Raw genomic sequence first — 27,531 nt, 5'->3', positions numbered from 1 at the left:
TTCAGGACCCGGGTGACCTGGCATGGGTGGAGGCTTGCCAAGCTGCCTACTCATGGGCCTCTTCCACCTGGGTCAACTGGGTCAAGGGCTCTGGCCTGGTGGTGGGGCCGGGTGGCAGGCAAGCTCCCTCCCACCCGTGCTTCAGGCCATCAGGTGGAGCGCAGGTCTGCTGCTCTATCTCGGCGTTTTTCTTTCTGCCACGCTGTCACGTTACTGGATTTTAGGGAAGCAGCCAGATTACTATTGCACCCATGGGGGGTGGTGGCGGTGTTTGCCCCAAAAGTGGTACAAAGGAGGCCATGTAAGGTGTCAAATGAAAGCTTGCCTTCTACTCATTCTGTTTATGCTCTTCATATATCTGTGCCGACTCTTCCGGGGTGTAATCTACCACGGGCGAGTAGATTACATTATTTGTCGAGCCCTGCTAATGAGCAAGTCTCCATGGAACAATAGCCCTCTATAGGCCAAGGACACACCTCAAGAATGGTGACTGATACCTAAGGGCTACTAGCAGGGAACACAGGGATAGGCCGCTGGCCAGGTGACCTGCTGCAGCCAAGAAGAGACCAGGAAGGAGGTATAAAGATGCCATGTGGCAGCCTCCATTTGGTCTTCAGATGTGCTTCTGACCCCAGATGCGGCCTCGCAGGGAATCACGAGCCGGGAAGAACTGTGGACCCATCCGGACATAGGATGTACACCAATGACGTTTAAGCCAGCAGTTATAACATCTCTGCTGCGAGCCTGCATCGAGAACTGGGAGATTCGATGCATCTAATGTATACTTTAACAACCTTGCTCTCATGCTTTTCTTTCTTTTAGTAATAAACCCTTAGATGTTAGATTCTAAAGGATTGTCTCAGCGTGATCTTGTGAGTAAGGTCTAGAGGGTAAATTGACCTGGGATCTGTGGCTGGTTTCTTGGAACTGGACAGAACTTATTCGGGGAAGGTGAGATTGGGTTCTAAAACCCCTCACCTGTGTATGAGGCCCGGGGCCATCTGGGGCACGGATATTGCTGGGGTGTCGAAGGGGTTTTGCTCATGAGGCTTCTGGCTGGCCAAGCAGGCAGCTGAAGCGCTCTGTGGGACTGGTTTGTGGCCTATTTGGGAGGGTCTCTAGTCTGGGGGCTATAGAGTGCCCCAAATTTGAGCAATTCGCCCTGAGCAGACGCCCTCAGCTGTGCCCAGAGCCGACCCGGTCTGTCTCACGCGCATCCCTCTCCGCCGGAGAACTGGCAAGGTTTAGAGTTCAGGGTGGTTGGGCGATTGCGGAGATGGACTGGACTGCTCCAGTGCCTCTCCCTGCGTGGGAGGGCACTGATGCTTAACCAACTGGTCCTGTCCATGCTCTGGCACCGGCTCAACACCCTGGTCCCGCCCTCGGGTTTCCTGGGTCAGATCCAGCAGCTGCTGCTGCGGTTCTTCTGGCCAGGACTGCATTGAGTCTCTGCAGAGGTTCTCCGTCTTCCCCTGGAGGAGGGAGGGCAGGGCCTGACATATTTACGCATGTGGGTTCATGTCCTCCATCTCCAGGATCTGCAGAGACTCCTATATGATGCAGGTAGTCCGGCGTGGAGCACGCTGGCGCACACTTTCTTTCACTACTTCCGAGGGCTCCGATATGACTGGAAGCTCCTTTATTTGAGGGGTCTTCCGTGAGACCTCTCTGGGCTGCCGGCCTTCTACCAGGACCTCCTCCAGACCTGGAAACTGCTTGCAGCGACCAGGTCCTCGGGAGCCACCATGCGGGCAGACCTCCTTGTGGAACCCCGCTACACAATCCCCATCTTCATGTGCAGGCAGCGAAATCCCCCTTGGTGCGCCAGAGGTTGGTCCTGGCAGAAGTCACCAGAATCGGAGACCTCCTGGACTACAACCGGGGAGACTGGGTGGATCCTCAGGTGCTTGACCAGCGCATGGGGCTCTCCACCCTACATACTCCCCGGCATGTACTTCAGGAGGTGAAGGACGCTTTGCCGCCCACTGCTCGGATTTACCTAAACAGGGTCCTGTGAGAGGGTGCACCCCGCCCACCCTTCACCCCTGGCCCTCCCAATCTTTTCGTTGGCCCCCAGCCCCGCATACCTTCCCTACCACCTCCCACTCGTCACCCGAGCCGGCTTCATGCGTTGCAGCCGGTCCTCTTCTGAACCGCACCAAAGAGTCACCTGTACACACTTGTGATTCGCACGCTGTGCTTCCCCACCCTCGTGTCCCACCCAGACACCAAGTGGCGGGACCTCCTGCCGCCAGTAGAGGGTGGGGAGTCCCAGTGGGCCAGTCCCTATTCCACCTTGGTTCCACGGCCCACCGGGGACCTCAGCTAGAGAATCCTGTATGGTGCTGTGAGTACGGGCAGGTACTTGGCGCAGTTCACCCCTGTTCCTGACACTTGCCCCTTCTGTGGTGTGAGGGAGACCCTGGCACACGTCTACCTTGAGTGCGCCAGGCTACAGCCCCTCTTTCGGCTCCTCCAGAACCTCTTGTTGAGGTTCTGGCTGCACTTTTCCCCTCACCTACTAATCTACGCACACCCCCAAATGTGGCCCCACAAAGTCGTGGGACCTCCTGGTCAACCTCCTCCTGGCTATGGCCAAACTGGCAATTTACAAAACCAGGGAGCAGAGGTTGGCTGGGGGAGGGGCCTGCGACTGTGGGGCCTATTTCCGTTCCTGCATCCGCTCACGCATCCGGGCAGAGTTCCAATGGGCAGCGTCCGCTGGTTCTCTCGAGACCTTCAGGGGGCAGTGGGCGCTGTCCAGGGTTCTCTGCTCGGTGTCTGCATCCGCTTCCCTCGTTTTAGCCCTTTGACCCTCACACCCGTCCCTGTTTTCTCTTTGTCCCAAATAATTAGTTGGTTTTTCTGGGTTCTGTGGACCCTCTCCGCAGGCTGAGGGGAGGTTGTTTAGATGTGCACAGGCTGGCGCCCGCTCACCTCCCAAACATGAAATAGGACCCAGCTTCTGTAGGCCCCTGCTCGCAGGGTGCTGAACATTCTCCTGCACCCCTCCTCTCTTCTTCCTTTTGGGAGGGGGGTTACTGCTGTTGTGGCAGGCAGGCCCTGACTACACCTATATTCTGGGCCAGGCCCCTTTTTTCCACCTGCCTTTCTTGCAGGCAGCTTCCTCCCCCCCACCCCTTCACCTCAGCTGGCTGTTTAGGGTACTGGGGGGGGTCTCTGCTGCCCTGCCTCTGGACAGGGGAGGAGGGTATCTTCTTGGGAGTCTATTTGGCCCCTTTTCTTCGCTGCTGCAGGCCTGAACTCCACTATTCCTGCTGCTGCTGCTCTCCTTGAGGCAGAGGTAAGGGGGCTGCTTTAGGGCAGCCTGCCCTGTGTTTGGGGGGGAGATTAAGGGGCCCTTTCCATCACGGTTCCTGGGTGGGGGCTGGTGCAGCTCTTGTGGGGTGCTGGGGGCAGGGGGTGGTTCCTCTCCCCCTGCTTCCTCTACTCCTGCTTTTCTGCTGCTGCTATTTCCCCAACCCCAGTTGCTGAAGGGGCCTTTTTCATTCTTGGCCCCACTGCTTGCCTCCCTGCTCCTCCTTTGCTCTTCTGGGCCTTGCAGCAGGTACTGGGGGCCTGATACTCAGGTGCCTGTGGGCACACTGGTTCCCTTCCCCCAGCCGTGTCTAGTTACCCAGTTACTTTTCTTCAACAGGCATCTCGTCACTGCCTGCCTTTCCTCTCCACTGTTTATCGCCCCCCCCCCCCACCTTCTTGTGTGCCCATTCCCCCCTCTGTTCTTTTGTTTGATGCCTGAGCTTCCCCCCATTTTTAATTACCCTCTCCCTACACACAGTCTCATCATCATCAACAACCATGGGCTCAGCGCCCGGTGGTGTCCGATGCCTCCCTCGCTATTTCCTTCCATCTTTCCCTGTCCAGTGCGGAGTGGCTTAGTTTCTGTAGACTAGCTCCGCACCAATCTACTATATCATCTACCCATGCTCTGTGGGGTCTGCCTCTCCTATTCGGACCATCCATTATGCCGATACCAGGGTCTTAACTTGTCGCTCGTCGTTCATTCTGCAGATATGCCCAAATAGCTGTATCTTCCGTTGTATAACCTTCTGGAGTGGGTTCTCTTTCGGCTGTATCTTCCTATACAATTCCTCATTGGTGACCTTCTGAATCCATCCTATCATCAGGATCTTTCTATATCAACTCCTCTCGATTGCCAATATCTTTGTCTTTGGATCTTTCATTACTACCCATGTCTCACACCCATACAACATGCTGCTAAATATACACATTTTCAAGACGCTCAGCTTCGTTCCTAAGCTAATCACTTTACTTTTCCAGATCTTATCCATCGCCTTCAAACTCGCTCTTGCTTTTGCTATTCTAGTCGCGATTTCCTTCTTACAGTCTAGATCATACATCATGTTGCTCCCCAAATACGTGAACTTCCCTACGTTCTCTAGTTCGATCCCATCTACACTGATCTTCCTTCCTATTTCCTTATCTCCAAATACCATTGTCTTCGTTTTATCGATATTCATAATCAGTCCATACCGCTTCCCTTCCTCATTTAGCATCTTCACCATTCTTGCTAATTTCTCTTCATCTTCCTCGCTGAAAACTATATAATCTGCGAACCTCAAGTTGTTAATTCTTATCCCGTGCACCAATATCCCTTCTACCTCTTCCTTGATCTTGTCCATTGCTCTCTCTAGGTGTGTGATGAAGATACTCGGCGATATCGGATCTCCTTGTCTCGTACCTCTACTTATTCTAAACCAACTTCCCAACTCTGTAGGTTCTCACCACTGCCTCCGCGTTATCGTTGATATCCTTCAACAACCGTATCAGTCTCTCCACTCTGTATGACTCCAACACTGCCCAAGTCACTTTCTGATCTATATTGTCAAATGCCTTCTGAAAATTGACAAAGCAATTGTAGATGTTTTTGTTCTTTCACCAAGCTTTCTCCACTATCAATCTTAGTGCCAATATCTGCTGTATGGTACTTCTATCTTTCCTGAATCCCGCTTGCTCATCCGCTAGATGTTCTTCTATCTGTGATCTCAATCTCTCTGTCAGTATCATCATCAGCACCTTGCCTAGATGACTCATTAAGGCAATCGTTCTGTAGTTCTTGCATTCCAACGCGCTTCCTTTCTTGTGTATTGTCACTAGCACCGATCTTGTCCATTCCTTAGGTGCCTTCCCTTCTTTCCATGTTGTTTTACATAGTTGATGTATTTCCTGAATCATACTTTCTCCACCGTATTTGATCATCTCTCCCGTGATCTTATCATTTCCAGGGCTCTTGTTGTTTTTTAATCATTTCACTGCTCTTTCTACTTCAGAAATTGGTCTCGCTCTCGATGCTTGACGGTGATATCTCTTTCAATTCTTCCATCAGTCTCTCTGAGACACTCGGGTCCAATTGTGCTTTGTACAGATCGGTACAATATCTCGTCCATCGCTGCACAACCTTTTCCTTGTTGATGAGCACCTTATCATTCTCGTCTTTGATCGCTATCTGCTTCGGCTGCCACTTCCTATTAATATTCCTAATCATTTTATACACCTCCCTGATCTTACACTCACCGTAATACCTCTCTATATCTTCACACTGCTCCTTTAACCACTTCTCCTTATCCATTCTGGCCACTTTCTTTACCTCGTTGCATTTCGCTCTATATTGCTGTTCCGCCCTCTCGGAGACATCTCTTCTTGGTCTTCAATACTCTCTTCTCTTGGACCAACTTGAGTGTCTCCTGTGTAATCCACTACTTATTGATCTTCTCGTCTTCCAGAACCGTCTGCTCAATTGCCTCTTCTATCGCCGTATGTCATGGAGTAGACTCACCACCATGGCACCTTCAGCTGGTTGCCTTGGGGAATTACTCATAGACTTTAAGGTCAGAAGGGACCATTATGATCATCTAGTCTGACCCCCTGCACAGTGCAGGCCACAAAACCTCACCCACCCCTCCTAGAATAATCCTCTCACCTATATCTCTGATATTGAAGCCGTCAAATACTTTGAAGAAACCAAGATGCAGAGAATCCTCTAGCTGTGATCTGTACCCCATGCTACAGAGGAAGGCGAAAAACCTCCAGGGCCTCTGCCAATCTACCCTGGAGGAAAATTCCTTCCCGACCCCAAATATGGCGATCAGCTAAACCCTGAGCATGTGGGCAAGACTCACCAGCCAGACACCCAGAAAGTTCTCTATAGTAACTCCTATCATCCCTCCATTGACCTATTTCCCACTGATAATGACTGGTCAATTAGTTACCAAGATCATGTTATCTCATCAAACCATCCCCTTCATAAACCCATCTAGTTTAATCTTGAAACCAGATAGATCTTTTGCCCCCACTACTTCCCTTGGAAGGCCGTTCCAGAACCTCACTCCTCTAATGGTTAGAAACCTTCGTCTAATCTCAAGTCTAAACTTCCTGCTAGCCAGCTTATATCCATTTGTTCTTGTGTCCACATTGGTATTAAGCTTAAATAATTCCTCTCCCTCCCTGGTATTTATCCCTCTAATATATTTAAAAAGTGCAATCATGTCCCCCCTCAGCCTTCTTTTGGTTAAAGTAAACAAGCCAAGCTCCTTGAGTCTCCTTTCATAAGACAGGTTTTCCATTCCTCGGATCATCCTAGTGGCCCTTCTTTGTACCTGTTCCAGTTTGAATTCATCCTTCTTAAACATGGGAGACCAGAACTGCACACAGTATTCCAAATGGGGTCTCACCAATGCCTTGTATAATGGCACTAACACCTCCTTATCCCTACTGGAAATACCTCGCCTAATACATCCCAAGATCGTATTAGCCTTTTTCACGGCCATGTCACAATGGCGGCTCATAGTCATCCTATAATCAACCAGGACTCTGAGGTCCTTCTCTTCCTCCGTTACTTCCAACTGATGTGTCCCCAGCTTATAACTAAAATTCTTGTTATTAATCCCTAAATGCATAACCTTACACTTCTCACTATTAAATTTCATCCTATTGCTATCACTCCAATTTACAAGATCATCCAGATCTTCCTGTATGATATCCCAATCCTTTTCTGAATTGGCAATAGCTCCCAACTTCGTGTCATCCGCAAATTTTATTAGGACACTTCCACTTTTGGTGCCAAGATCAGCAATAAAAAGATTAAATAAAATTGGCCCCAAAACTGATCCCTGAGGAACTCCGTTAGTAACCTTCCTCCAACCTGACAGTTCACCTTTCAGTATGACCCGCTGTAGTCTCCCCTTTAACCACTTGCTTATCCACCTCTCAACTTTCATATTAATCCCTATCTTTTCCAATTTAACCAATAATTCCCCATGTGGTACTGTATCAAATGCCTTACTAAAGTCGAGGTAGATTAGATCCACTGCATTTCCTTTATCTAAAAAATCTGTTATTTTCTCAAAAAAGGAGATCAGGTTGGTTTGGCACGATCTACCTTTTGTAAAGCCATGTTGTAATTTGTCCCAATTGCCATTGGCCTCAATGTCTCTAACTACTTTCTCCTTCAAAATTTTTTCCAGGATCTTACATACTACAGATGTCAAACTAACAGGCCTATAGTTACCCGGGTCGCTTTTTTCCCCTTTCTTAAAAATCGGAACTATATTAGCAATTCTCCAGTCAAATGGTACAACCCCTGAGTTTAGAGATTTATTAAAAAATTTTGCTAATGGACTTGCAAGTTCATGTGCCAGTTCGTTCAATATTCTTGGATGAAGATTATCTGGGCCCCCCAATTTACTCCCATTAAGCTGTTCAAGTTTGGCTTTCACCTCGGATATGGTAATATCTACCTCCTTATCCTCAGTCCCATTTGTTAGCTTACCATTATCCCGAAGATCTTCATTAGCCTCATTAAAGACTGAAGCAAAGTATTTGTTCAAATATTGGGCCATTCTTAGATTATCCTTAACCTCCACTCCATCCTTAGTAATTAGCGGTCCTACTTCTTCTTTTTTTGTTTTTTTCCTATTTATATGGCTATAAAACCTTTTACTATTGGTTTTAATTCCCTTTGCAAGGTCCAACTCTACCTGACTTTTAGCCTTTCTCACTTTGTCCCTACATGCTCTAACCTCAATAAGGTAGCTTTCTTTACTGATCCCTCCCATTTTCCACTCCTTATATGCTTTCTGCTTTTTCTTAATCACCTCTCTGAGATGCTTGCTCATCCAGCTTGGTCTAACACACCTGCCTATAAATTGTTTCCCTTTTCTAGGGATACAGGCTTCTGACAGCTTCCGCAACTTTAACTTAAAATAATTCCAGGCCTCCTCCACTTTAAGATCCATAATTTCTTTAGTCCAATCAACTTCCCTAACGAATTTCCTTAATTTACTAAAGTTAGCCCTTTTGAAATCAAAAACCCTAGTCTCAGATTTATTTTTGTTTATCCTTCCATTTAATTTGAACTGAATTAGCTCATGATCACTTGAGCCAAGGTTGTCTCCTACAACCATTTAATCTATGAGGTCCTCGCTACTCACCAAAACCAAATCTAAAATAGCATCCCCCCTTGTTGGTTCAGCAACTACTTGATGAAGGAATTCATCAGCTATCACATCTAGGAAAATCTGAGCCCTATTATTATTACTAGCACTTGTTCTCCAGTCTATATCTGGAAAGTTGAAATCTCCCATGATTACGCAGTTTCCATGAGTATTTACTTCATTAAAAACATTAAAGAGGTCTCTATCCATATCCAAATTGGATCCTGGTGGTCTATAACACACCCCAAGCACTATCCCAGGGGAGGATCTGATAGTTTTCTTCCCCAATGTGATTTTTGCCCAAACGGACTCTGTCTTCTCCATTCCATCACTTTTTATTTCTTTACAATCCACCTCATCTTTGATATACAATGCGACTCTACCACCTTTACCCTTATTTCTGTCTTTCCTAAACAGCACATACCCTTCAATACCTGTACTCCAGTCATGCCTAGTATTCCACCATGTTTCTGTTATTCCTATAATATCTGGTTTCACTTCCTGGACCAATAGCTCTAGTTCCTCCTTTTTGTTACCTAGGCTCCTCGCATTGGTGTACAAACATCTTAAGTTTTGCTGTTTGGCCTCACTCACATTCTTTACCCAATTTGGCACAGACGTTATACCTCCAATATGACCTATTAGACTAGTATCCACCCCACCCTTCCTCGTGTTCATTCTCCTACCCCCAGCTATATCCTTTCTTACTTCGTTTTCCTCCCTCTCAGTGTTAAAATCTGGCGTAGAGATTACCTGGGCATCTCCCAACCGTCTCCCCCAAATTCCTAGTTTAAAGCTCTCTTAATAAGTTGAGCCAGCCTCCATCCTAGAAGTCTATTTCCCTCCCTACTTAGGTGAAGTCCATCTCTAGAGAACAGTCCTCTGTCCATAAATGCCTCCCAGTGACCATACATCCCAAAGCCCTCCTTATAGCACCACTGCCTAAGCCATCCATTGATCATCATAATCCTGTCACATCTTTGTTGCCCTTCTCTAGGAACAGGCAGAATCCCACTAAAGATCACCTGAGCCTCAGTTTCCTTGAGCATCCTCCCCAGCCTAGCATAGTCTCCCTTAATTCGTTCCAGCGAGAATCTAGCTGTATCATTTGTTCCTACATGAAGGATGATCAATGGATTCCTTCCTGCTCCCTTAATAATTCTCTTCAACCTCAGTTCCACATCCCGTATCTTAGCACCTGGCAGACAGCACACCCTTCTATTCTCTGGATCAGCTCTGGTTACTGGCCTGTCTATTCTTCTCAGTAAGGAGTCCCCAATCACATAGACCTGCCTTTTCCTAGTGATAGTGCGATTCTCTGGTCTATCTCTTGGTTCCTCCGGCTGCAAGTCCTTGCCATTCCTATTTTCCCTTGTAATCCTCTTTAACCCATCCTGTATCCTCCTAATGCTCATTATTGGTGTTGTCTCCATTAAGTCTTCCCCTTTATCTATGGGACTAGCCACTCTTCTCTTCTTCCTCACCCTTCCATCTTCATTATCTACCTGCTGTACCCCTTCTTCATTCTCCAGCTCCACATACCTGTTCTTGAGCTCTATTCCTCCTTCACTGACCCATCTTTTCCTCTGCCTGGTCCTCTGAGTCACATGCTTCCACTGTCCATTTTCTTCGCCCAGCAGTCCCCCCTCTGAGGCCCTTGATCCTGCTTCCATCTGCAGATCTAAACTTTCCCCTTCAGCCACGTCATGCCTTTGCCCCATCATCTGCTCAAACCCCCTTCTAAACTCGACCAGAGTTTCCACCTGCATCTCAGTCCTCGGATCTTTTCTTCCATCAGCTCTATCAGGCGGCACTTCATGCAAACAAAACTCCTTTCAGGTACCCCCTCCAGAATCATGTACATACCGCAGCTACCACATCCAATCATCCTCCTTGTGTTCTCTACTACTTGGGCCATGGCCACTAATGCCTCTGTGTTTTATCTACTTTCTCACCAAAATCCTATTAGTTTGGTGAACACAAAAACAAACCAGAACACCCTCTCCACAGCAAAAACAAACTCCAAACAAGTTCCAATATCCACACTCCCCTTACAAACTCCCACTCAAACACCCCTGTTTACAGCTCTGTTTGCTTGGCTCCTGTGCCGATGCAGCTTGTTGTTTCATTGCGTGCCTTCCTCCAGCTGGTATCTCCCCGTGTTCTCCTTTAACCACGACGTCCTCTTCAGGGCACTACCCTCTAGCAGTGCCCACTCCAGTCTCTCTGCGCCCCCTTCTGGGGGGGGGGTTTACTCCACTGCACACTCCAGGGTCCCCCCTTCTCCCCGTGACCCCCAGTTCTTCTCCCTGGGAACACCCAGTTCCCGTGTACCCCCCTTGCCTCAGTGACCCACTGCCAGTCTTCATCTAGCCCCTGCCTCCGGGGGCAGACTGCAGTCTGTAACGGCCACTCATCATTGGCAAAGGGGTGTGGATCTGTTGCCCCTGCCTACCATGGCTGTCTCCCACAGCCCCAGTAGCTTCAGGCCCTGCAACCTGGGACCTTACTTGGCTAGAGCCTCCCCAGCCCTGCCTTCCTTCCCCCGCACTGCTCTACATCCAGGAAGTCTCCCGCTTCCTTGGCAGTCAGGTCCCTACTACGCTCCAGCCAGAGCAGCAGTCAGTTCTCCCCTCCCTCCAGGAGTCCTTCTATATGTAGCCTGCAGCTGAGCCCTCATTAGCAGAGCTGCCTCAGCTGGGGCTTTGGTCTCAGCCCTCACTCAGGGCTGGGATTTTGCCCTTAAAGGGCCAGTGCAGGGCAAACACCCTGTCACACCGTAGCTATCCCTTCGACTCTCTTATCTAGGTCTTTCTCTGTGCCCGCCTTCCTGATCTTCTCTTCCAGCACTGCTCTGTACGCGTTCCCTATTTCTTCCTTGCCTAGCCTCGCCACGTCCCTTCGTTTCTTAAACTGTGTCTTATACTTTCTCTTAAGTTTCTTCTTCATGTTTGCAATCACTAGACTGTGGTCCGAGTCCATATCCACTCCTTGGAAAGTTCAGCACTGATGTTACCCATCTTCTTCTTCTTGAGATTATATCTATCATATTCTTGGACTTCCCGTCGTTCGATCACCATGTCCACTTCCTACAGTCCTTTTCTTGGACTCTTGTGTTGCAGGTCACCATCTCATGCTCCTGGCAAACTCTAGTAGTTTCTCACCTCGTTCATTTCTTTCTCCGTATCCAGATCTTCCCATGACTTTCTTCCAACCTTCGCGTTCCAGTCTCCTCCGATGATCAACACATCTCTCTTTGGTATCTCCTCCGACGTCTTTGTCAAATCTTTATAGAATAGCTCGATCTCTTCCTCCGTGCTTTCCTACGTGGGCGCATACACCCGAACGACCGAGATGTTGAACAGTTTTGCTTTGAATCTCGCTACCATCATTCTCGCACTCACCGGTTTGTATCCTAACAATGCTTCTCTAGCTCTTTTGCGAAGAAGAAATCCGACTCCTGCCTTATGTTTCGCTTCGTTTCCTGACCAAATGACTTTGCAACCACACATCTCTCCCGATACCGTCCAACACATCTCCGCCAGTCCAAGTATATCACCTTGGTATCTCTCCATCTCCTTTTGAGAGCTCTAACTTTCCCGTTGCCCACAACGTTCGTACGTCCCACGTTCTGGTTGATAGTATATGTGTTAGTTGTAGCCAGCTTATCGCTCCAACCCTGATCGCTCGGTTGGTATTACGGACCTTGTTTATCTGGGTGATGTCCGAGCCGGCATCTTTTATCAGTTAATCGTCCTGGCATCAGATTTCATTTGTATTGTTGTTTTACGATCAGCGCATCAACATTCATCTGCTCAACCCTCCTCCTTTATCCAGGCTTGGGACTGGCATGAAACCCCTAGAGGCTTCATGGTGGAGTTACACAGTCTCACTTATCCCCATGTTCTTTAAATCTTTTCCTCCCCCCACAGTGTAGCCGGAGGAACCGGTCTTACCATCCTGTGCTGGGAGTTGTACCCCTTATTCCTTTATCCCCTGTTGGCCTGTCTGTATTGCTGCCATCCCACCCCACTTCCAGCCTACCAGTGGGGAGTGGTGAACTTCCTTCCTCCCCGCACCCCGTTCCCTTCCCTGGCACTTTTGTCCTCCCCAAATTGTTTGTTCCCTGTTCTTCCCTCCCCGCCCCTGAATACAATGGAGGGGTCGTCTGGTGACACCCCTGCCGCCCCTTCCCCACCCCTCTTCACATCTACCTCTACACAAACACTGACCCCTCTGAGGTTACCAGGTTCCCTGTCAATACAGTGGAGATGGCGGATGGGGATCCCGGGGCCTCAACCGCTCCTGCTGCAGCACCTCTAGTCACCACCAAGAAAGCCCCCCTTGAAGGGCAGGGAAGGGTCAGGGGCCAAAAAGGGCAAGAACCCTGCCTGGAAGGTAAAATCTCCTGTGGCGAGGGCTCACCCCCCCCCCCCCCCAGCTGTGGCTTCCCCTCTTTCCTGTCCCCCTGTTCCTTCCACCAGCTCTGGGGGTGACGGTGTCCCGACCCCCAGGGCGTACGTTCAGGTAGTCGCCACCCCCCCACACACCTGCCGCCTCCCGGAATTCCATCTCTGGCGGCCGCAGCCCCTTCCCCACCCTGACCAGGAGGTACAGGATCCGTTGTCTCCTGGTGTCGGCCTCGCCCCACGTGGAGACCTACGTGTGGGCGTTAGCACGTGGTGGCAGCCTCTAAGATGTTCGGGAAGGTGGTATTCTTCCTGGTGTTTGAGGCCACCACCCAGGAGGCGGTAGAGAGGGGTTTGATGGTGGCGGGGGAGTTCTTTCCTTCCGCCGGCAGGTACAAGTCCAACTATTGCTGGTGTGGTGTGGCGGAGAAAGCCTAGAAGGGTTGTTTCTGGTGCCCCATCAAGGGGCCCAGTACCGGGTGTATTACACGGTGGGGGAGGCCTGGTGTTTTCTCTGTTGGGCGAGAGGGCACATCAGAAGGAACATCCCCCCAGCCCGGCTCGGAGAGACACTCGGGAGCCCTGACGCCTGGAAGGGCACTGGGCCCCACCATCGCTGGTGGTCCGGATCCTGGGGTCACCCCTCATCCAACTGTGACCGTTGTCATTCCCACTCAGGCTCCGCACAGCCTAGGTGAGTGAGCGGGCGCCGCTGCCACCGCCAAAAGCGGCAAGGCCGGGCCTGCGGAGGAGAGGGTGGCAGGGTCAGCGCCGGGACTCGAACAGGGCCTACCTCAGGGGGAGGTCTCCCCTTCCCCTGCTGCCCAGCCCCTGTCTTCCCTCGCCCTCCCACCACTGCCTTTGTCCTCTGGCTCTTTCCCCATTTGGGCCCAGCCCTCCTTCTTCAAGGGGTGGGAGCTTGCCATGGGGAGGCGCTGCAAGCGTGCCCAGTGTTCCACCCCACCCACTGAGGGGGAGGACATCCTCCTTGTTCCTCTGGGGGTGGATGCTGGAGCCATCCCTACCTCTGTGCCCCCGGACGCTTCACAGTTCTGCGGGGCGGCTGAGGTAACTGCAGCGGTTGCGGGGGGGTGAACGCCTTCCTCCTGGAGTCCCTGCATGAGGGAGCGTCCATGGAGGATGCTCCCACCGTCCCCACCTCCGCTGTCGAAGCAGCCACTGACCCGGCCACTGACAAAGACTACCACCTGGTGGCCGGCAATGGACTCCCCTTCCCCTCTCAGGAGGTGGAGGCTTTAGGGTTAACCCCAGCTGCCTTAAAGGGGGATCACCATGCCCTGGAGGGACAACATCTGTCCTTTCCTTCCCCTTGTGACCCACCACTCTCCCTTCTCCCTGCCTCCGAGTTGCCCCAGCATGTGACTATCTGCCCGACCATCGACAGTACTTCGGCTGTGGTCACCGAATCCCTTGAGGCTCCTACCGGGCGGGAGCTTCCCTCATTCCCCATCAGCATCTGGTGCTATGCTCTCTGTGGCGCCGGGGCTCGGCGACAGGGAGACACTAACTTCCCCTGCCACCGATCCCTTGCCCTGCGAGGAGGCACCGCATCCTAGTGCCTCTCCTGCTGAGGCTTTTGACCTTGCTCTTGTTCCTGTTCCTACCTCCTGTCCCACTCCTGTTCCCTATTCAGCCCCTCTCCCAACCGAATTTCCCACTCTTCCTCCTGCTCCCCCTCCTCTTACTCTTTCTCCTAATCCCTCACCTCTTTCTCCCCCTACTCCCCTTCCTCCTCTTCCTGATCTCCTCTCTTACCCCTTTTCCTCCCCATACCCTATTGCTGCCGCCCCCGGGGCTGCCTCGTTCAGCTCAGACGTTGGTCCCCGGGAGGTGGTTTTTGTTTCTCCAGCTCCCGGCACATTTGGGGCTGTTTTCCGTCTGCCACTGCACCTACCAGCTTCCCAGCAGGGACTTCAGAGTCCTGTGTTTGCCTGGTCACTCATTAAGAGATCTTCAAGTTGCTCTTTTGTTACAGACCAATTCCACAAACCAAATACACAGGGAAGGGTTGGAATTACAATTCATTCACAAGTTTAATTCTCATGCCAATGGTCTGAATCGAGATACCGGATGGCTGAGACATTATCAACCAACCAACCAATGAAGGTGCCAATGATTCTTTGTGTAGAATCTGGTGTTAGTACTCTTCTTCTCTAATTGCTAACTAATGGTTCTTTTCTGCTTCTTTTAACTATCCAGTCTTTAGGTGCTTATAGACTATCAGCTTTGCCTGTTACATACTGCTCGGCTTTCCCTTTTATATTTATATACCCACTGCTTCCCCCCCCCCCCCCCCCCCCCCGCTTCCTTCTTTTTGGTTCTGGACATCAAACACTCCGGTCATCTGAAGAAGTGGGCTGTGCCCATGAAAGCTCATACCACCATCTACGTGTTTTGTTAGTCTATAAAGTGCTACCAGGCTATTTGTTGTTTTTTAAGTTTATACTGAATTAAAAACACACTTTCGGCTATTCTGAATCACCCTTTCCCCAGCATCCTGAGTAGTTTTATCATGCTGGAATTGTTTGCAGTACAAAAATGCTATATTTTGATAGCCTCTAAAAATCAGTAGTTGTGTGTTTCTTCTGGGTTTCTCATAAAATAATTGAAAAACATTTTGAAACCAGAACTACAGTGTCTAGCAGCAGTTGCTGTGTGTTTCTGAGCTTTGCATTGTTCAGTTTGAGCATGACAAAATCACTCTCCTAACTTCATAGTCTTCTCACCATACTCCTCCCAAGATGATCTGATGAAAAGCACCCAAAACGGCATACAAATTCAGTGTTCTCATCAGCAGATGCAGTGAATATCTATTGTTAGTTTTAAAAAAAGTTAGATTTTATGCAGTCAAAGCAAAAAAGTTCTCTTAGAACGTAAAGAGAAACTTGACAAGTCAAATTGCTCTGTTCTTTGTACCACTGTATTGGGAGACAAATGTAATAACTAGATTTAGAAACAGAAAACTTGAGGCAGAAAGTTGGTATCTAGGGGTACGTCTAGACTACAGGGTTTTGTCAACAGAAGTTTTGTCGACAGATACTGTCGACAAAGCTTCTGTTGACAAAGAGCATCTAGACTACATCCAGTTCTGTCAACAAAGCAAGCCGCTTTGTCGACATGAGAGTGTAGACGCAAAGGACAGTGTAGATGCAGTAACGCCTTTTGTCGACAGAACTCCATCGACAAAAGGCGTTATTCCTCATAGAATGAGGTTTACAGCTGTCGACAAAACTGACGAGTTCTGTCAATGTTATGTCGACAGAACTCAGCGGCAGTGTAGACGCAGGTATAGTTTTGTCGACAAAAGTCCACTTCTGTCGACAAAACCCTGTAGTCTAGACACACCCTAGGAGAGGACTTGAAAACCTTTATGAAATCAGGAATAACAAAAAATTGAGATGGGAGGCCTCATCACCAATGTCACAAAGTTCTGCTTTCACCTAGTAGAAATGTCAACCACCTCTCTGTGCTGACATAATATATGTAGTTTTTTTTCTTACTTTCAGGGTAAATACAAATATTGACAAAATGCTATTACCCCTCTGCAAAAGAATGTCCAGGTTTTGATGTTTTTGACACACAAACCTAAGTCTAGGCCTTGAAGGCCTACCCAGAAAACAGGTGCATCTTAAACAGGGACTATTCAAAATACTGAGAGCTATAGCAGTCCCTTCAAGTACATATGTTCTGATGCCTGAAACCCCTTAATGTTTTGTCTTCTCATTCCAGGACAATCCTCCGTATGATAAGGGAGCCTTCAGAATCGAAATCAACTTTCCAGCAGAGTATCCCTTCAAACCTCCTAAGATTACATTTAAAACAAAGATCTATCACCCTAACATTGATGAAAAGGGGCAGGTTTGTCTGCCAGTCATTAGTGCTGAAAACTGGAAGCCAGCAACCAAAACTGACCAAGGTAAAACACTCTGTATGGTGAACTTAATTTCAAGTGACTGTGTTTGTTAAAGCCAATGGGTGCTTGTTTTTTATCATGTGGTAGCTGATATCCCAAGGTATCTGTTTGTAGGTTTGTGCAATAGATTACTCCCTAAGGGAATGTAGTGAGCTGTGGAACTCCATCGTTGATGATGAAAGCACCTAGAAACCGTAGAACTGCAAGTTCAAACCCTAACAAAGATTAATTCTCTCTTAAATCTTAAAAGATATGTGATTTAAAGTGTGAAGTCTCTTGGAAAAGACCTTAAACATTTGGGTTTGAAGGAGCTTTTGTTTCCATGTATTGTCAAGCTAAGAATTTGTCTCCATTTGATGTTTGATGATGCTGGCTGGCAGAGTTGTTGGTATTGAATGCTGCTGGGTGACTATTGTAACTTTAATTATTGTTAGGGAGCTCCTTTTTTGTATGGGCTTTTTTTAGTGCTATAAACCCAAATTATTAGTAGAGATTCTGTCTTCCTCAGAGCTTCAGTGATCATGAAAAGCTTTTTTTTATGTAGGAGGCAGAGTCTGTACAGGTAAAAAATTCCCTTCTCCCACCTCTCTTTCTCACCGTGAACTGTGTGTTGACAAAAACAGATACTGGTTGAACCTCTGTAAACCGGGACTCTGGTCTGGCAACATCCCTGGTCTGGTAGGACCATGGATGTTCCAGGACCAGAGTCCTGATGGAGGGCTGGTGCCGAGGAGCCCTGCGGACTGGCAGGGTTGCGGGCAGCTGCCAGTGGGGCCAGGAACCTAGATTCCCCTGCAGCTGAGCAGGGATCCAAGTTTTTGGTCTCGACCTATGTTCCTTGTTCCCAGGATGGCAAAGGGTGGAGAGTGTTATGCCCTCTGGGAGTAGTACCGCATGTAGTCTTTTAGTAACCACTTTGGGGAACTCTGAAATTATGATGGATGCTGGAGTGATGAACAGAGTCCAAATCCTCATCTGCTGAGACACTGTTGTGATGTTGAGGGAATAGGGGAGCATGGGGAAATATGAGTGTGTTGAAAGCTGTGAAGTATAGAGAAGGAAGATCATCTGTAATTTGCAGCCTGATTTGAAGGTGTTTTAATCATGCCCCTTGAACTTTGCTACAGCCTTTGCAACATGTTATAAGAGTCTGTAGCACATTTCAGGACACTGTGTTGTAACCACAATAGATTGTATTGTAAAGGTGGTTGTACTATGTAGTTGGGACTGTAGTGTCGTCAAATTTAACATGAGAGTGATAATGTCTTGAATAACTTGTACATTAGGAGCCTCTTTCAGTACTTTAAATTATAGATAAAATATAACTTATCAAGACCACTTTTGTCAAACTCTGTCTATAATGCATATTCATGATAGTCTTCCATGCACCATCATACAACGAACATCCATTCATAGAAATAATTACATAATAGAAATCCTAATTTAACCAGTGTTATTTCTATCATATATTGTTTTTTATCATATATTGTGTGGAAGGGGCTTGACTATAAATATAGGAATGTAGTGGTTAGTTTACTATAAGTGTGTTCTCTACAGGCTTATTCTCCACTATTTGTTGAAATGAGCAATGCTGCATTGTCACTCAGCACTACTAATATGCTTAGCACTGTAAGAAACAATGAGGAAATTTTGGTACCTACCCCAAGAAACTTGCAATTGACACTTTCTATTTCAGAGCAGTTGTTTTTTTAATTAAATTATTCTGCCTTTGTCCCTATCTACTGTAGTCAAATGCATGTATCTGACATCCAAGAATGTGCTGGTTGAAACTAAGTGTTGGATCACCAACATCATGTGTAATGTATCTTGGTCCCAATTACCAAAGCTCCTGCTCACTTTTGCCACTATACAAAAGTGAATTAAAACTGTCAGATGTTTACTAATTTGTACACTTTTGAATAGGTAATCTCCTATAAAATTTTGCAAAACCAATGATTGTTTTAATCCCATAACACTTATTTCCCTTGATTTCCTTTTTCAGTGTTTTTCTCCCCCCAGATGTCTAAGGTTTTTTTTTTATTTTTGGGGAGGGGGGGAGGGTTTTTTTTTTTTTTTTTTTTTAAACTTGCAGTTCCGGATAGTTGTTACAAGAGTCTGATAATCCCATAGCAAAAATAAGTCTGCGGTGTGCTTTTAGCTAGATTATTCTGGCATCCAGGGCTTTTCTACTATAAAACTAGTTCCTTCAATATAGAGCAGTTGTTTTCAACCTTTTTTCATTTGTGGACCCCTAAAAAAATTTCAGGTGAAGGTGCAAACCTGTTTGGAAATCTTATCGTAGTATGCAGACCCCCCCCAGGTGTCCACGGACCACAGGTTGAAAGGAGACTTTCCTTTTACTAGGGATGTAAGCAACTAGTCGACTATCCGATAAGCAAATGCTTATTGGATAGTCGAGTAGCGACTTAATTAGTCGCTCCTCCCCCCCCCCCCCCCCGCTGCCTATTTCAGAGAGAGAGAGCCCTGTGGGGCTCTTGTACATTTCAAAAGCAGAAGTGCTATGGGGCGAGCAGGGACTCAAGCAGTCCCCGCTTGCCCCATGCTCTCTGCGGCACCCCCACCCCCCCGCCTCTATCAGAGGCAGTGGGGTGCGGGGGGGAGAGAGGGGACACTGCTGCAAAGCAGCCCCTGTCTGCAGGTGTCCCAGTGGGGAGCTGCCCCCCTGCAGACAGTGGCTGTTGCCGCCAAGCAACCCCCGTTCGCGGTGGCCAGGGCTGCTGCCTGAGCAGCCCCTGTCTATGACCAGCCCTGGCTGCCACGAACAGGGGCTGGTGCTGGAGCAGTCTCTGTTCGCAGTGGACAGGGCTGTTTGCCGCAAACGGGCTGCTGAGCTCAGCGCAAGCTGGGACCGAGCAGTCCTGGCTCGTGCTGGTCGCTGCACCTCTGCATTTTAAATGTAGTAAGAGCCCAGCGGCTCTTACTATATATAAAATGCAGACTCACAGCGCGGGCGGCTCTGGAGCCGGCAGGAGCCAGGACTGCTCAGTCCCGGCTTGAGTCAGCTCCTGGAGCTACCCCTGCTGTGGCTCTGCAGAGCGGCGCTTATTGACTAATTGTATGGTCGATAGAAATTGTATCGACTATACAATTAGCCAGATGATCACATTTTAACATCCTTACCTTTTACCCTATTATACAAGTACTATATTTATCTAGCAACTGTGGTGTTGAGGGAAGGAATCTTCCTTTATATAATTTTTATAACCAGACATTCCAGAGAGCTGCTTTCCATTCCATATGGCAGCTGGTTACCAATCTGGAAAATATTAAATTATTGAAGTTTTGGCATAGTTGCCTGAAAAGCGTGGGGGCAATGTTGTATATTGTTTGAGACCCCTAAATTGGACTGGTATTAGGGTATTATGAATGAACAGGGCTCGACAAACCGCTGAATCTACTCACCACGGGCGAGTAGATTTCAGCCGGTCGCTCCGAGCACCCCATTCACTGGCGCTTCACGCATGCGCAGTGTCGGTCTGGCGAGTGGCTCTCGCCAGGGTTTGTCAAGCCCTGTGAATGAGCATCAGACGACAAACTTTTTTTTTTTTTCCACACATCTAGTTTCTGTAGATCTGAGATATTTATCACCAATAATCTACTTTCCATTTATGCGTATTCCTTTTACTGACTGCACATAGTAGAGTTTGAAAATTTGTAATTGCTGCACCCTGTCAGTTTAGCTAATTAGTTTCTAATGGCCAAAGGAACATAAAAAAAGTAGTATTAGATTTCACAGCAGTATGCCAAGTCCATCATTTGAGTGCCACGCCAGTTACCTAGCCAGAAAATCTGGAGTCCAGTTTGAACTGTATGGGATTTGTCTATTAGTTTTCTAATGTGAACTTCCAATTTTTCCTTCTTGAGATGAATGTTAATTCAGAATCATTACTGAACTAAAATTTTGAACTGTGTCCAGTTGCTATGTACTAGTTTATCAATGTATTGGTTTGCCTTTGGAAATCATACAGATTTAGAATCCTAGGGCTGGGAGAGACCTCAGGAGTCATCAAGTCCAGCCCCCTGCCCAAAGCAGGACCAACCCCAACTAAATCAACCCAGCCAGGGCTTTGTCCAGCTGGGACTTAAACACCTCTAGGGATGGAGACTCCACCCCCTCCCTAGGGAAACCCATTCCAGTGCTTCTCCACACTCCTAGGGAAATAGTTTTTCCTAATACCTAACGTAGACCTCCCCCACTGCAACTTGAGACCATTGCTCCTTGTTCTGCCATCTGTCACTACTGAGAACAGCCTCTCGCCAGCCTCTTTGGAACCTCCCTTCAGGAAGTTGAAGGCTGCTATCAAATCCCCCCTCACTCTTCTCTTCTGCAGACTAAATAAACCCAAATCCCTCAGTCTCTCCTCATAGGTCATGTGCTCCAGCCCCCTAATCATTTTGGTCGCCCTCTGCTGGACCCTCTCCAATGCGTCCACATCCTTTTTGTAGTGGGGGGCCCAGAACTGGACACAATACTCCAGATGTGGCCTCACCAGAGCTGAATAAAGGGGAATAATGACATCTCTGGATCTGCTGGCAATGCTCCTCCTAATGCAACCTAATATGCCATTAGCCTTCTTGGCTACAAGGTCACACTGTTGACTCATATCCAGCTTCTCATCCACTGTCATCCCCAGATCATTTTCTGCTGAACTACTACTTAGCCAGTCGGTCCCCAGCCTGTACCAATGCTTGGGATTCTTCCGTCCCAAGTGCAGGACTCTACACTTGTCCTTGTTGGCACAATCCTTCAATTTGTCTAGGTCACTCTGGACCCTATCCCTACCCTCCCACGTATCTACCTCTCCCCCTTCATAGGGACATTTTTAACACCATTTAAACTCTTACTTTTAATGCATCACTTACATTTCAGCTATTTAAAAATTAAATGTTCAAGCCACTGACAATACTTGTATTTCTTTTAACAGTAATCCAGTCCCTCATAGCACTGGTGAATGACCCACAGCCTGAGCACCCTCTTCGGGCTGATCTAGCTGAAGAATACTCTAAGGACCGTAAAAAATTCTGTAAGAACGCTGAAGAGTTTACAAAGAAATATGGTGAAAAGCGACCAGTGGACTAAAATCTGACAAAGTTGATGTCAGCAACGTGTGATAGAAGATCTGGAGCAGTGCATTTCAGACATACCACAAAGCAGGGCTGTATGGAAAATTGACAAGTGCCACCTTTTAGTGTTAACTTGTGGCTGTTACTAACTTTCTACAGCTTTCTTAATCAAAAGTGGTCTAGGTAACCTGTAAAAAAAGGAATAAAAAATTAAGATGTTCTAGTTCTGCTTTCTTTGTTTAAAAATCACTGCTTCAGTATATTTTAAAGGATGCTGTTTCTTTTTCTTGTCAGAATTTAACAAAAATATCTTAGACTTATAGTCTGCCCTTAACATTTAAAAGGTTGTGGCTGTTGTTTCTTATTTTCTCTTGCAGTTCCCACTATATTGCGTTCATTTAATTTTCTCTCCCCCCCCCCCCCCCCCCCCAACTGATATCTTACAAAATATATTCCTGTCCTCACAGAAAATGGTTGAATGTTTAGCAGCAGTTTACTTTTATCTTTAAATGTTGGACTGTGCTTTGTGGAACTTGGGTTGCAAGTCCCTCTTAACTTCAGTTTGTGGGGTATTGGTTTTATTATGTTACAAAAACAATCAGAAACAAAGCCTAGGGGTCTTCTGTAAATCTGGCTGATGTTACCACAATAATGTTTATTAAATGGGAAAACCCAAGTTTTGTGTGCGTGATTGAATTAAAAAATTGCTTGTTTTCTACATTTGGAAAACGGGGGAAAAAAATCTGTAGCAAATGAATAGTGGAATGTGATTATGAAGTTTTTTCACTTTTATGCTTAATATCTATGCAGACTAGCTAGGAAAAAATTGCACAGAACAGCATTGCAACCACTTTAGGAAGTTTTAGAAATTGGAGACCAATAGGAACCAAAGCAACAAACTGTTAGATTTAGATTTCAATTGCAAAATTAACATTTCCAAAAAGTATTGTTTTTGTTTTTTAAATTCAGACACCATGGCTAGTCATTTGAGTACATCTTTCCATCAGACTGTATTTTGAAACCATCTGTGCTTTTTGGGATGGCAACCCTCCTCCCACCAATTATTGCATAATTATTTTTTAATGGTATGATGATAGCATTAAGCAATAAACTAATAAATAGAATACATTTCACTAGTACTGTTCATAAATATCTGTAAGAAATAATGTACTACGCTTGACTTAAATGAGTCAATGAGTATTTAAAGTAATACTCCCTTCTCACTTATTCAGATAAAAATAAGGTATTTTCCTTTCCATCCAAGGCATTCCTGCTCAGATAAAAGGAAGCCCTTCCTGTTTAGCACACAAGTACACTTTACAATCTGTTTTTCATATTTTAAGCTGCCTTTTATTCCTCCCTAAAACTAAAATGAGGTCATAGCCACACAGTCAAATTGCCTTCTCTTCCCAACCATTAGAATGTTGGTATTTTATTGGAAAAGCAGGTTTATTTCCAGAAATCCAAGATTAGGAGTGCATATCGGATGTGCAGGAACCTATATTAGTAAATTCTTCACACCCAGATGGTTATTTGTACTTCTACAGTCAGCATTAGTACAGGCCCTGTCTTTGCAATGTTTCAGGACTTGTGTGAAACCCCTTTGGTTTTAATGTCTTGTATGTTTCTGTCTCTTCTGCCCAGCCCTTTTTAACTAGATCCAGCTTTGATTTAGAATTTAGCATAAACAATGACAGCCCAGTGCCTCTATTGAAAAGAAAACATTTTATAAGTGAGGGAACTTAAACATAAAAGTTCTTAAGTGTTCTTTATTTACCTGCCAGAAAATCTTAAGTTACACCATGGTCACCTTTATTTAAGGAAACATGCATTTCCTGTCTGTTAACAAATTTTTACATATTTGTGTCTTCATTTGCAGAAAGTTGGTACTGATTTTGTTTGATTCACGCTCACTGATTCATAATAAAAAGAAATCCCAGATTATCTGACAAATTGAAGTGTGTGTAACTTCTGCATCAGATACCTAAACGACCCACTGGGTTTTTTTTTTCTCCTCTTGATCACGTCTGTTAGCATGGAAATTTGCCATTTTCCAAATTTATATTTATAAAAACTGTAGCACCTCTTTGTCACTCTTGTTTTGATATATTGTGAATATATTTTCTGACTGTAAACCTCTCAGGTTAAATGCTAAATACGTATGAATTAGATACCACTGAAAGGGAACTGAAGAGGTTGGATAAGTCTAGGAACTGCAGTTCAAATTCACATCAGCCAACAACAAGTTCAATATTTTCTTCCACCTGATCCTAGGCATAAAATTAAACAGGCACGATCTCAATTCTCTTCTTTACAGTCCAGTCCCCAAACCATAACATGTGGAACACCTGTAGTAGCTTTTACTTATAGGTGATTCTTTTTGCAAAATACACAGACCGAATAAGTATGTGTACTGTATGGTTGAAGTGGGAGTAGATAACACAGGACTGGCTTAGTACTTTTTATTTAACTAAGGATTTCAAACTTTTGTTCTATTGGTTCCCTAAGTCATGCTCAATTCTAAACATGCTGTAGTTTTGGATCTTAAAACTATACATCCAAAAGTATTGGTATAGGCCAGGGGTTGGCAAGCTGTGGCACACATGCCATAAGTGGCATGCGAACTGATTTTCAGCAACACGTAGGGTGGGATCTCAGCCCTGCCCCATCTCCCCCACGCAGCTGCTGGAGAGCTCTCCCTCTTCCCGGCAGCAGGTAGTACTGGGGTGAGGCTCCTCAGCAGTACCTCCAGGGCTGGCCTGAGACTGCATGGCCATGGCAGTTGCTGCAAGGGGGCATGAAGCCAGGTAAATGTCCTGCCTCATGCCCAGACCCCCAGTCCCCCTCACTCGCTCTCCTACCAAGACCCCACACTCCCAACTTGCTCTGAAACCCTCCCTTGTTCCTGCACCCTCCCTCCTGGCTAGACACCTACCCGCACCCTGCTCCTGCATCAACTGTTGCTCCTGCTCCCTTCACCTGGCCAGACACCCTACTCCCAGCCTGCTTCTGCGCCCTACCTCCCACCCAGATCCTGCAGCCCTGTCTCGCACACTGAACTCATTTTCGTCCTTACCCCAGAGCCTAAGGGGGGTCCATAAAATCCACTAACTCTGGAACCCCAGAAAAGTAAATCTGGCCTATGGGAAACCCTGAACCTCAGTCCTCCCTGTTCTTTCCCCTCACCACGTGGGGCTGGAGCGCCAGAGGAGTGAGGTGTCTCAGTTGGGGGTTTTGGGGGAGTTTTTTTGCCTCTCACTTGTGTGGTCCCCAATTGATTTTTCTGTGGGTCAGTGACCCCCGACCCAAAAAAGGTTCACTACCCCGCCATAAATAAAGAAAACATTGACACCTTTTGTGTTGGACATAAATTAATATTTTACTTAGTTTATCAAACTTCGTTTTAAATGAGTTAAAATGCTTAATTGGTTTAATAATTAAAATTAAAGCATTCTCCCTGGCTGCAGCTGGTTCAGAAAATATGGTCACTGTACCCAGCCTGCCTGTACTCCCTCCCCACTCCCCCCCGGCATACAGCTCCGTAAATAAGTTAAATTTTGGCACACCACTTCTGAAAGGTTGCTGACCCCCGGTATAGGCTTTCTGCAGTTCCATTCTGCTACTGGTAATAAAAATGCTCTCAAAAACTTTGAGAGCTGAAGTTCATGGTTAAGAACACAAATTATAAGCTTCCCCTGTATAAAGATATTTTTAATTTCAGTCTGTGGCATGGTTTGTTAGTCAAATACTTTCAGAAAACACTGAGTTTATAGCTTCCCTATTCCCCAATGACAGCACTGCACACCTAATTACAGAGCTGTGTGACTTTGTCCTCACCCACAACTACTTCCAATTTGGAGACAATTTGTATCTTCAAGTCAGCAGCACAGCCATGGGCACCCACATGGCACCACAATATGCCCATGTCTTTATGGTTGACCTTGAACAACGTTTCCTCAGCTCTCGCCCCCTAACGCCCTTACTCTACTTATGCTACATCGATGACATCATCATAAGGATCCACGGGAAAGAGACCCTTGAAGAATTTCACAGGGATTTCAACAACTTCCACACCACCATCAACCTCAGCCTGGATCAGTCCACACAAGAAATCCACTTCCTTGACACTACGGTTAAATGATGGACACATTTCCACCACCTTATACCGGAAACCTACTGACCGCTACACTTACCTTCATGCCTCTAGCTTCCATCCCAGGCTATGTCTAGACTACAGGCTTCTTTAGGAATAAGCATTTTTTGGAAGAGATCTTCCGAAAAAACTTCTTCCAAAAGAGTGTGTCCACACTGGAGAAGCGCATCGAAAGAGCGATCTGCTTTTTTGAAAGAGAGCGTCCAACCTGAATGGACGCGCGCTCGCATGTAAGCTATGATTGCAATGGACGGAGTGGCCACCAGGGCACCTGTGCTTTTTCCTCTTCTTCTGAAAGAACTCCCTCTTCCCCGTCCACACATGCCTTTCTGCGAAAGAGCTCTTTCACAAAAAAGCTTCCTCGTAGAATGAGGAGTGCCAATGTCAGAAAAAACCCTCTGTTCTTTCGATTGTCTGGCGGACGTTCCTCAAGTTTTGTCAGAAAAACAACCGTTTTTCCAACAAAACTCTGTAGTGTAGACATACCCCCAGGCACATTTCTCAAATCTATTGTTTACAGCCAAGCCCTAAAATACAACTTGATTTGCTCTAATCCCACAGACAAACACCTACAGGATCAGAGCATTCTTAAAACTGAAATACCCACCTGGAGAAGTGAAAAAACAGATTGACAGAGCCAAAAAAGTACCCAGACATGAACTACTTCAAGACAGACCCAAAAGAGAAAACAGAATTCCACTTGTCATCACCTATAGTAGGGGTGGCCAACCCGTGGCTCACAAGCTGTATATGGCTCTTTGATTAAAAAAATGCGGCTCCTGCTGGTACCGCTCAGGCCGGCCACTCTGCACAAGGCGCCCCAGTGCGTGCTCATGGCCAGGCTGCTCTGTACCGCATTCCAGCGCACACTCACAGCCAGCTGCTCAGCGCACATACCCCAGCCAGCACATGCTCAAGGCCAGCCACTCAGCACACACACCCCAGTGCCTGGAGGGAGACACGCATGGCTGTAGCAGCGGTGGTGGTGGCAGCTCCGGCTCTGGGACCAGGACATTAGGTTAGAGTGGAGGGGGGGTGCTTGGCTCTGGGAGAAAGGAGGGGGGTTGGGTTAGAGCCATGGTCACCAGCCTGTCGATTGCGATCAACTGGTCAATTGCAGGGGCATGACCAGCTTATGGTGAGGCGTTCCAACCCCCCCCACACACACACACACTTTCCCTCCCACCCCCAAGAAGAAGCCTGTGTTGATGCTACCTCCAGCGAAAATGGAGCAAGTGCACTGTCTTCCTGCGGCGTGGTGGGGAAGTCCCGCAGCTACGAGCTAGGTCCTGTGTCTCAGGAAGCGTGCGGGCTGCTCTTCCCCTCCCCTCCCTAGTTGGTGCGCTTCCTGAAATGCCAGGTCTGTCACACTGCTGGGGACTTTTCACCCTGCTGCCTGCCTGCCTGCCTGCCTGCCTCTGTGGGAGGGAAGGAGTAGGAATCCCGGGACTGCATGCCAGCTCCAACTTCTCAGGA

General features: G+C 47.2%; 1 protein-coding gene across 1 annotated transcript in view; it reads left to right on the top strand.

Moving 5' to 3' along the window:
• The window catches only part of LOC102448023 (ubiquitin-conjugating enzyme E2 L3), an 89,313-nt gene extending 65,458 nt beyond the window's left edge, over nucleotides 1–23,855 (top strand). The window contains exons 3-4 of the mRNA XM_075897839.1: nucleotides 16,634–16,820; nucleotides 21,764–23,855. Of these exons, the coding sequence (XP_075753954.1) occupies nucleotides 16,634–16,820; nucleotides 21,764–21,918 (342 nt within the window). The 3' untranslated portion in view covers nucleotides 21,919–23,855. The remainder of the gene's footprint in view (nucleotides 1–16,633; nucleotides 16,821–21,763) is intronic.
• Nucleotides 23,856–27,531: the final 3,676 nt, after the last annotated feature.

This window comes from Pelodiscus sinensis, chromosome 15 (assembly GCF_049634645.1).
Source record: "Pelodiscus sinensis isolate JC-2024 chromosome 15, ASM4963464v1, whole genome shotgun sequence".
Taxonomy (NCBI): Eukaryota; Metazoa; Chordata; order Testudines; family Trionychidae; genus Pelodiscus; species Pelodiscus sinensis.
The sequence above is the reverse complement of the archived record's forward strand: the minus strand, read 5'-3'. Positions and strand labels throughout refer to the sequence as shown.